Source organism: Oncorhynchus clarkii, chromosome 5, assembly GCF_045791955.1.
Source record: "Oncorhynchus clarkii lewisi isolate Uvic-CL-2024 chromosome 5, UVic_Ocla_1.0, whole genome shotgun sequence".
NCBI lineage: Eukaryota > Metazoa > Chordata > Actinopteri > Salmoniformes > Salmonidae > Oncorhynchus > Oncorhynchus clarkii.
In genome coordinates, this window is record NC_092151.1 from 54,200,232 (window position 1) to 54,211,577 (window position 11,346).

Sequence of the window (11,346 nt, forward strand, 5' to 3'; positions counted from 1 at the left end):
GACTATCGGACCCTCTTGTCCATCGCTGTAGAATACCCTTTATCGTCGCTTGCCTTCTTTGTATGGCTGTGTGCGTGCGTGCATGCATGTGTATCTTGCAGTGTTATCAGCCCCATTGATGGGAAGTCCATGGAGTCCGTCAATAGTGTGAAGATGTTCCAAAAGTCAGAATACAAGTCCAATGGAAAGGTCATCCGCTGGACAGAGGTACGCATGTCCCAACGTTTCACGTGGTACTCTTACTCTTACTCAACGCCATTTGTCTCTGTACTGTATTCCCCTAAGTGCATGCCCATGTCTTTGTGAGTCTCTTGTGTGTTTCCCAGGTGTTCTTTGTACAGAGAGGGGATCGTCCCAAGAGCCAGGGTGACCACCATACAGAACACAGCCGGCTGACAGAGCGACTGGCCCGGGCATTCTGCCTGGCGCTGTGCCCACACCTCAAGCTGCTGAAGGAAGATGGCATGGCCAAGCTGGGGCTGCGTGTCACACTGGACTCCCAGCAGGTGAGGGTGCCCATTGAATGAACATACTGGACTTGGACCATTTAGATGTTAAGAAATACAACTTTCTGGGAGCAGAATCTTTCAAATTGCACGTCATCTTACTTTAGTAGTTGTAGTAACTCTTGACTGCCTAAGATTTGTGTTGGGGACCACCTTTTTTTAACAGGAAGTTATTAGTCATGTAAACAGTGGCGGGGTGTAGGCCTTCGTGATGTTGCCAAAGCTGGCAGTGAAAGTTATCGATGTGTGGCGGGTTAACATCGCTGTTTGATGTTCCAGGTGGGGTTTGTGGCCGGCAGCAATGGCCTGCCACTCCCAGCCCCGTACCTCAGCACCCTGGACACCGTGCTGACGCCCATCATCCACAGCAGGGGGCGCAAGAGGAGCGAGGGACCCGTAGTCATAGAGCTCATCTTCTACATCCTGGAAAACATCTCTTAGGGGAGGGGGCCAAAGTGCACACGCTCATCTCCACATCGCGCCGTCCACTCACCATCCTCTCTCCTGGCTCTCCATTTGTGCTGCTGTGAGTTCGAAAGAGCTTCAAAACAGCGTTGGTTGAAGGAGTACGCTCATTTAATGGACATAAAAGCTCACCTCCAGGCTCTATATTTCTCAGCCAGCCTGTGGCAAGAGGTGGCTGGGTGGTAAGTGGTCTGACTCACCAAAGCTGTTCCATAGGTCACCCTGCCTTGGCCTCTAACTCAGCAGCAGAAAGAAATGCCACCCTCATGTTGTTTTTCCCACTGTCAGGCTTTGTACCAGTGTTACTGTGGAACATCACCAAAACACACACATGAAACCCGAAAGTGGCCATGAGATCAGGGTGTAGTAATCTGCTTCATTTCGTGGCTTGAGACCAGTACGTCTGTATATTTTCAATAGAAATGCCCATATTTTGAGAATGCCTTTAAACTGGGGACTGGATTCAGCCCCTGACCTTAAAAAGCAATGGGAAAAAGAGAATGACTTCAAACTGGGGACTGGATTCAGCCCCTGACCTTAAAAAGCAATGGGAAAAAGAGAATGACTTCAAACTGGGGACTGGATTCAGCCCCTGACCTTAAAAAGCAATGGGAAAAAGAGAATGACTTTAAAAGAAATATATCAGTAGATCTGTAGCTAGCCGTTTGATGCATACTGAATGAATGAATGTTTAAGAATGTTTTCATATTTGAATGTATTTGAATTCCTCTTGATTGCCCCTGAAATGCATTACTGTCAACCTAGGATTAATTAAACATTATATTAACACAAGGAAATCATACAAGGTTTTGATTTTTTGAACCAAATCCGATCTTTATTGGTTGCATACTCCTATTCTTCCGATGTTGTCTGAGGTGCAGAGAAATGCTTATGTCTCTTATGCTTCGACAGTGATGTAATCCCCAACAATACAAAACAATATCAGAACAGGCAATGTCAGTCCGGAATATAAATTTATATGTATATGATGGTGTGTGTAGACAGTATATGAATAGAATTAGTGTGTATAGCAGTAGTTAAAGAAGATGAGCCTTGACTAGAATACAGTATAAATATGAAATGGGTTAAAACAGTATGTCAACATAATTAAAGTGACCAGTGTTCAATGACCATGTACATCAGGCATCAGTCTCTACGGTGCAGGGTAGAGCAACGGGTGGTAGCCGGCTAGTAACAGTGACTAAGTTCACTGCAGGGTACTGGGCAGAGGCCGGCTAATGGGGACTATTTAACAGTCTGATGGTCTGGAGATAGAAGCTGATTTTCAGTCTCTCGGTCCCAGCTTTGATGCGCTTGTACTGCCCTCGCCTTCTAGATAGCAGCGGGAAGAACAGGCCGTGGCTCGGGTGGCGGAGGTCGTTGATGATCTTCTTGGCCTTCCTGTGACACCGGGTGCTATAGACGTCCTGGAGGGCAGGCAGTGTTCCCCCGATGATGCGTTGGGCAAACCGCAACACCCTCTGGAGAGCCCTGCGATTGCGGATTGTGCAATTGCCGTACCAGGCGGTGATACAGCCCGACAGGATGCTCTCAATGGTGCATCTGTAGAAGTTTGTGAGGATCTTAGGGGCCAAGCCGAATTTCTTCATCTGCCCGAAGATGTCTTTGTGAATGGACCATTTCAGGTTGTCAGTGAGGTGCACGCCTAGGAACCCTCTCCACTGGTCCCTGTCGATTTGGATTGCGGTTGTGCTCTCTCTGCTGCCTCCTGAGTTCCACAATCAGCTCCTTAGTTTTGTCGAGGGAAAGGTTATTTTCCTAGCACCACTCAGTCAGGGCCCTCACCTCCTGCCTGTAGACAGCATTCTCACAGTACATTCAGGAACTATTCAGACCCCTTGACTTTTTGTTACATTACAGCCTTATTCTAAAATTGATTAAAACTTTTATTTTCCTTCATCAATCTACACACAATACCCCATAATGACAAAGCAAAAACAGGTTTTCAGTTTTTTTTTTGCAAAAATAAATAAATAATAATAACTGAAATATCACATTCAGACCCTTTACTCTGTAATTTGTTGAAGCACCTTTGGCAGCGATTACAGCATTGAGTCTTCTTGGGTATGACGCTTCAAGCTTGGCACACCTGTATTTGGGTAGTTTCTTCCATTCCTCTCTGCAGATCCTCTGAACTCTGTCAGGTTGAATGGGGAGCGTTGCTGCACAGCTATTTTCAGGTCTCTAGATATGTTTGATCAGGTTCAAGTCCGGGTCCTGGCTGGGCCACTCAAGGACATTCAGAGACTTGACCCGAAGCCACTTCTGTGTTGTCTTAACTGTGTGCTTACGGTTGTTGACCTGTTGGAAGGTCTGAGGTCCTGAGCGCTCTGGAGCAGGTTTTCATCAAGGATCTCTCTGTACTTTTCTCCGTTAATCTTTCCCTCGATCCTGACTAGTCTCTCAGTCCCTGTCTCTGAAAAACATCCCCACAGCCTGATGCTGCCACCACCATGCTTCACCATAGGGATGGTGCCAGGATTCCTCCAGACTTGATGATTGGCATTCAGGCCAAAGAGTTCAGTCTTTGTTTCACCAGACCAGAGAATCTTGTTTCTCATGGTCTGAGAGTCCTTCAGGTGCCTTTTGACAAACTCCAAGAGGGCTGTCATGTGCCTTTAACTGAGAAGTGGCTTCCGTCAGCCAGCTCTAGGAAGAGTCTTGATGGTTCCAAACTTCTTCTATTTGAGAATGATGTAGGCCGAATTTCTTTGGTACCCTTCCTCAGCTCAGTGCCTCAACACAATCCTGTCTCTGAGCTCTACGAACAATTCCTTCGACATCATGGCCTGGTTTTTGCTTTGACAGGCACTGTCTACCTTATATAGAGAGATGAGAGAACCTCACCAAATACAGGTGTGCAAGTTTGTAGCGTCATACCCAAGAAGACTCAAGGCTGTAATTGCAGCAAAAGGTACTTCAACAAAGTACTGAGTAAAGAGCTTGAATACTTATGTAAATGTGATATTTTTTTATTTGCAATCGTTTCTGAAAAACAGTTTTTGCTTTGTCGTTATGGGGTATTGTGTGTAGATTGATGAGGAAACAATTTAATTCATTTTAGAATAAGGCTTTAACGTAACAAAATGTGGGAAAAATGAAGGGGTCTGAATACTTTCTGAATGCACTGTATATAAAAGTCTGCTTATCATGATATACCACAAACAAACGTTCAAAAAAATGCTTTTGACCAAGAAGACCGGTTCAATGGCACGAAACGTCGCGGCTTTCTATCAGCACCATGGACAGCGCCCTACACACTAAGGCAAGATTCTGACAAAAAACAACCAGCAACATTGTTTCAATCTTACCATTTCAAAAAGGTTGCAGCTTCCTTGACGCTCTGTGGAACTTCCTGAATAACCGATCATTCCATTCTCCCCAAAATCTTCTTGTAAGATCCCCCTCAAATGGCAGTTGGATTAGATGAGCTTTCCTTAGGTGTAGCATGCTTCCTCTGTGCTGACTGAACACGTTTGTCAAAGTGGAAAATGAGTTCTCTCATGTAGCTGTGGCCGCCCCAAGAGTCAGTCCATGTTTCCTTGCAGTTAGCATGGTCGGCACAGCGGAGAGAGCCCTAGAGAATCGTTGCAAGATAGATATCAAGTGTGGTCAATTTGTCCTCCTTGGAGCAAGAGCGACACTTAACTCATATTCCACCAAATCTGTTTTGCTTAGATCTAACAGAGGTTGCACCACTGCCCCCTGTCTCTTGACTCAATCACATCCAATGTCCCCCTCAGTGATTACTGGTTTGAAATAAGGAACTCAATAAAGTCCACAATCGCCAACAAACACATGCGATTTCTTGCCAGCTGTCCATCAATAAGAAGTGTTGACAGTGTAACTGATGTTCCCCAATAACACATCAAACTAGTTTTTCTTTCCACAGTGCAGTGCATTACAAATGCTCTTTGCTTGAAGTGTGCCTAGCAAATCCTTTGGTACGATCAATAGCATTCTTCCAGTTAGAATACCCAGCTTAGGTGAAGGCCTTGTCTGCGTTAGCATTGGACCCAACACAGATCTTTGGACATGGGAAACAAAATGCAGCAGCTGCAGTAGCCGTGTATTCCAGCCACTCTCTTCCTATGAAACAGTTGCCATTAAATTCATGTTTTTTTTTACAGAAAACCTGTTAGCTAGGATATGATTTCTAGGCTAACCTAGGCTGGCTCCTCTGTTCCAAGATCATCAGGAACAGTCAGAGGTGGAGGCGGCTGTGGAGCCTTTATGGCGGCGCTTGTTGAAGGGGTGGGTAGGTGGGTAGGCTCTGTACACGGCACTAGCTGGAGCTCAGGAGCATCATTGCTGCTGGTCTTGGCAGCGGCCTCGGTGGTTTGATGCTGCTTCCGCTGGTCTCAGAGCATTTCGTATTATTGTGTACGTAAATCTGAGATACTCCATTTAGTATGATATATTCATTTGAGAATGTCCATCATCCATTTTTGTATGATATGTTATGAATTTTCTAAACGTACATTATGTTACAAATTTGCAAAGCATATGATATGTTTTTGCCTTAATACTGCAATATATAACATTTTGGGCGACCCAACCAAATTAAATAGGAAAGTTGAGTTGTAGATTTGTCATTCTCATTGAAAGCAAGTCTAAGAAGCAGTAGATATGTTCTATGTGCACTATTTCTATGTTCCCCTTCCTAAGTCTGGTTTTTGTACACCAGTTGAAAATACAATATTTTTGGTTATGAAAAATATATTTCACAGTGGTTTAGATGGTACAATGATTCTCTACACAACGACTGCTTGTTTTGTCACATAAACTGAAATTATGCAAACTATAAACATTTTAGCAACCAGGAAATGGCGGCACGATTTCTGCATTTGTGACGACCGCCTCGATTTGGTCTTATGTAGCGAAATTTGAAATTGGGTAAAAGTTGAGACTCAGAGCTAGATAATGGTATATCATACACTGTAGTTGAGGAACAAATGGGGAAAGTAATTATGCTTTGAAAGTTGATAAACTTATAACCCCACTTTTGAGAAAATGGCCCTTGAATAATTTGGGACACCTACTGGAGAGCTCTTCTTTGTCTACAGATATTCAGCATCGTTCACACCCTCTTAATCCTTAGTCCCACCCATCTCTTTAAGGATTCATGTGAGGCCATGTGCTAAACAGTGAGTACGGTAGTGTACAACCAAAGATTTCAAGACTAAAGGCTGGTTTAAACTACTTCTATTGACATGTCTATATAATGTTGTTGTCCCAGTGACATTAACATTCTATTGTAGTCCGTCATCAAACTTGTCATTGTCGTTATGAAAACGTATAAACACAAAACGACAGCATGCATGACATCAGCAGCCTGGGGGTCCAAAATAGCTTAACCTCTTGGCGCACCGATCCCTTTAGCGGGATCATTTTCGTCAACATCCGGTAAATTGAGGAGCGCCAAATTCAAATTACATTTCTAAAAATATTTTATTTTCATGAAATCACAAGTGCAATATACCAAAACACAGGATAGCTTGTTGTTAATTCACCTGGCGTGTCAGATTTCAAAAAAGCTTTACGGTGAAAGCAAACCATGCGATTATGTGAGGACAACTTTCAGCAGACAAAACATTACAAACAGCTAGCAGCAAAGTAGATTGGTCACGAAAGTCAGAAAAGCATCAGAAAATCACTTACCTTTGATGATCTTCGTATGTTTGCACTCACGAGACTCCCAGTTACACAATAAATGTTTGTTTTGTTCCATAAAGATTCTCTTTATATCCAAAAACCTCAATTTGGTTGGTGCATTTTGTTTAGTAATTCACAGGCTCGTGCAGGTCACGACGGGCAGACGAAAATTCCAAATAATATCCATAAAGTTTGTAGAAACATGTCAAATGTTTTTATAATCAATCCTCAGGTTGTTTTTACAACAAATAATCAATAATATTTAAACCGGACGGTAGCCTTTTCAATAGCAGAGAGAGAGAAAAGGTCTCGCTACAGGCGCTCGCGCATGCACAAATCTGGGGACACCTAGCTATCCACTGACACGATGTGATCATTCTCGCTCATTTTTCAGAATAAAAGCCTGAAACTATGTCTAAAGACTGTTCACACCCTGTGGAAGCCATAGGGAAAGGAATCTGGTTGATATCCCTTTAAATGGAGGATAGGCTTGCAATGGAACAGAGTAGTTTCAGAAAAACAGCACTTCCTGGTTGGATTTCCTCAGGTTTTTGCCTGCAATATCAGTTCTGTTATACTCACAGACAATATTTTGACAGTTTTTGAAACTTTAGAGTGTTTTCTATGCTAATCTGCAAATTATATGCATATTCTAGCTTCTGGGCCTGAGAAATAGGCAGTTTACTTTGGGAACGATTTTATCCAAGCATCAAAATACTGCCCCCTTGCTTCAAGAGGATGACTGTTGCATTTTAACACCAACAAACCTATCTGTTTAAAAATGGATTTAGTATATGTCAATCTAGCAAACCAGGCAACTAAAAGCAACTTTCTAAACAATGTTTTAGGTTAGTTTCTAGCTTGTTAGAAGGTGTAAATGGTACAATAAAATGGTTACTTGCTTATTGGACTCTTTTGTTTAGACATGTAGCTAACCATAATCCCAACTCATAACATTACTACCCGTCATGAATCTACAGGTAGCTAAAGCTAAACAACAAGCTAGGTTCAATGTTAGCTAGCTAGCTAACATTCATCTATAACTTGCCACGCAAATGGCTCAGAGATACAAATAACATTACTACACCGATCATACACGGATCATACAGCCAGCTAACGTTAGCTAGCTATCTAACAGTACACTTTAACTTGCAATGAAAACGACTTCTTCGCAAAATTAGAAATGTATAATATCTGAAAATGTAGCTAGCTAGATTCTCTTACCCATATACATGGATGAACACTTCTCCCTCTCTTTCACTGATGCCATGGTTGCCCTTAGTTTGATGATGTAATCCAGACAGGTGTTTTATACAACCTTCGGTGTTCTATTTTCGGCTCCCTCAGCATTTGCAATCAAACATCTGAATTTTCACCTTCTCCTTCGCTATCATACTCTGCTTCCACCGGGCATTACACTGATTTCAAAACTAAGTCCTCCAGAAAGTGGAGAGCCTTAGCAACACTTGTGCAGTTCTTTTTTGACATATTTTTAAAAAGCCACATTAGAAAGCATACTAAGCAGCTCATGTTATAACCAGAAGCCTGCTACATGGCAGATCTGAACTCAGATCAATCTGAACTCATCTTTCAGCATTTCCAGCCCATCCATTATAAGCCAATCATGGCTAGGCGAAGGTTCCTTACTTCTTCCATGGCTAAACCAACTGGGTTCATAATTTAACAATTGTATTCGTATTTACAGATGGCATACAAGTTTGTTTTTAAGGCACATTAAAGTTAATATGTTCCAGAAAGCATTCTTTATCAAATAAAAAAATGCACATTCAAATGTCTGTCCTGTAAAGTAGTGACGCGCGACATATATGCCTAGTTTCCTGACAAGAGTTACATATTGCACCTTTAACTAACCTTATGTCTTATGAAACCATACCAAATGTAACATAGCATACTAATTTGAGTATCCCGGATTTACATTTACTATGTTACGTCTAGTCAATCGGACCAGGCTGCCTACACACACTGCAGCAGTGTGCCCTGTCCATTGTGCTGACACTGCAGCAGAGGTTCAGATTTTTTGGGTGCCAACCTGTCATTCAATCTTTTAACTTTTTGGCTATTTTTATATAGGGACATAAAACTAAAACTAAAACTGAGGTGGTTAAGGTTTGAACTGAGGGGGCTAAGGTTTGAACTGAGGGGGCTATGCCTTCTTTAGCCCCCTCGTGGTAACTGACTCGGAGCCTGTTGGTCTGAGAGCCGATGCTCCGGTACCGTTTGCCACCACCTGATATAGAGGTCCTGGATGGCAGAGAACTCGGCTCCAGTGATGTACTGGGCTGTCCGCACTACCCTCTGTAGTGAGGTCAAAGGCGGTGCATTTGCCACACCAAGCGGTGAGGCAGCCAGTCAAGATGCTCTTGATGGTGCAGCTGCATAACTTTTTGAGGATCCCATGCCAAATCTTGTCAGCCTCCCGAGGGGGACTATGCAGGTGTGTGTGAACCATGTTAAGTCCTTTGTGAGGTGGACGCCAAGGAACTTAAAGCTCTCGACACACTCCACAACAGCCCCGTTGATGTGGATGGGGGCGTTTTCTCCCCTCTTTCTCCTATAGTTTCAAGATCACCTCCTCGTCTCACTGACATTGAGATAAAGGTTGTTGTCTTGGCACCAGATTACAGATACTTTTCAAAAACTAGATGAATACTTTTTGGATGACTTTAAATCCCCCCTAAGGTTGATGTCTGCGTCCCTGTGTAAATCTAGTTAGCATATTAAAAAAATCCCCATAACAAACAGTTTAAGCTAGAGCTATTGTTTTGCGTTGGCGGTAGCTTCCGAGCAGTTTGGCCTACAAACTATTATGACCACTCTATGGAAAGATGAGACTCTCACGAACACGATGGTGTTCGATCTCTACGACCTTCACAAGCATCTTGGGACTTGTTTGGGACTTGTCTGAAGTCGGTACAGACAATCTGCCAACTTCTGTCAGTAGCATCCGGACAGTTTGGGCTACACACTAATGTGACCACTATGTGGAAAGGTGAGACTCCCACAAATACGTACATGTCGATTGTTTTGCTCTAGGATGCCCACAGACCTCACAAGACTCGTATGAAGGTGCCCTGTTACCAGTTGAAAAAATGAATTTAAGTATACTTTCTGTATGTAGAGACTGTTCAGTTCCAAAAATAACGGGTTAAATACATGCAAACAAACTGTTTCCTGATCTTTCTTATATATCTCAGATATAGGCCAGATACTTCAGAACAAACTTCCTTTAGATTTTTTTTTTTTGGGGGGGGGGGATATCTGTTGTTTGTATGGGCTAATAGCAGTAAGGCCAAAAATATTGTAATATTTTTGTTGATACTACAAAGGGTCTTAATATTCTAAATCAAATAGAAAAGGAGCATTGGTATGACATTCCTTACTTCTACCCCCTCCTTTTTCGAACATTCTGTTAAAAATCGCGCAACTTTTCAGCGTCCTGCTACTCATGCCAGGAATATAGTATATGCATATGATTAGTATGTGTGGATAGAAAACACTCTGAAGTTTCTAAAACTGGTTAAATCACGGCTGTGACTATAACAGATTGTGTGTTTCATTGAAAAACGCAAGGAAAACTGCTCTCTGAAAGCTAAAAATAATTTCCATAAGTCACTTCCATGGGTTGTTAAAAGAGGACAAAATTTAATATCGACCTGCATGCAATTCATACAAATTCCACACGATGTCGCCATTGTCGTCATTTTCAATTGAATTTATTGTTGGAAAATCCATCTATCTGGCTTCCGTTTCTTCCAGTCTCCACCCGGATGTTGTTAATGTGGACATTGGCAGCCATTGATTTGCAAACGAGGAGCTATTGAATATACATCGCCCTGTAATCATTTTGATAGATTATAAACGTTTACTAATACCTAAAGTTGGATTACAAAAGGATTTCGAAGTGTTTTGTGAAAGTTTATCGTCAACTTTTTTAATTTTAAAAAATTACGCAGCGTTTAAAAACAATGTTTTTTTCTGAATGACACAGCTTCCATAGAAAGCTATTTTGGGTATATATGGACCGATTTAAACGAAAAAAAGACCCAATAGTGATGTTTATGGGGCATATAGGAGTGCCAAGAAAGAAGCTTGTCAAAGGTAATGAATGTTTTATATTTTATTTCTGCGTTTTGTGCTGCGTCGGATAAGCAGAGTCTTTGTTTACGTCGCATTCAGGCATTTTCAGGTGGTGCATGCTATCAGATAATACCTTCTCATGCTTTCGCCGAAAAGCATTTTAAAAATCTGACTTGTTGGCTAGGTTCACAACGAGTGTAGCTTTAATTCAATACCCTGCTTGTGAATTTTGATCAAGGTTTGAGTTTTAACGAGTACATTTAGCATTTAGCGTAGCGCATTTGCATTTCCAGGTGCCTACTTGAGACATATGCGTCTCAAGTAGAGTCAAGAAGTTAAAACAATTCCATATAGATTAGTATAACCCCCCCTTCCCTTTTTAGACTCTTTGCGGAAAAATACATTATGACACCCTTCTGTTTTCTCAATGACATTAAATTCAGATTGGAAAAAACTTGCAAGTTTAAGTTTGTTCCACCTTTAGCGAGTCTGACCAGAATGTCGTATACCACTATTATGAAACAACAAATGCACATTTCTGTTTTCTCAACGACATTAAATTCAGATTGGAAAAAACTGGCAAGTTTAAGTTCCACCTGAG

The 11,346-nt window shown here is 42.0% G+C and overlaps 1 protein-coding gene across 2 annotated transcripts in view; it reads left to right on the top strand.

Moving 5' to 3' along the window:
• LOC139409007 (zinc finger FYVE domain-containing protein 9-like) overlaps positions 1 to 1,763 on the top strand; it is an 11,974-nt gene extending 10,211 nt beyond the window's left edge. Inside the window, exons 14-16 of one of the 2 annotated variants that reach the window (XM_071153615.1) lie at positions 102 to 207; positions 327 to 506; positions 786 to 1,763. In XM_071153615.1, the coding sequence (XP_071009716.1) occupies positions 102 to 207; positions 327 to 506; positions 786 to 947 (448 nt within the window). In that variant the 3' untranslated portion in view covers positions 948 to 1,763. Of the gene's footprint in view, positions 208 to 326; positions 507 to 785 lie in introns of those variants that run through there. The other variant, XM_071153616.1, reaches the window with a different exon arrangement.
• Positions 1,764 to 11,346: the final 9,583 nt, after the last annotated feature.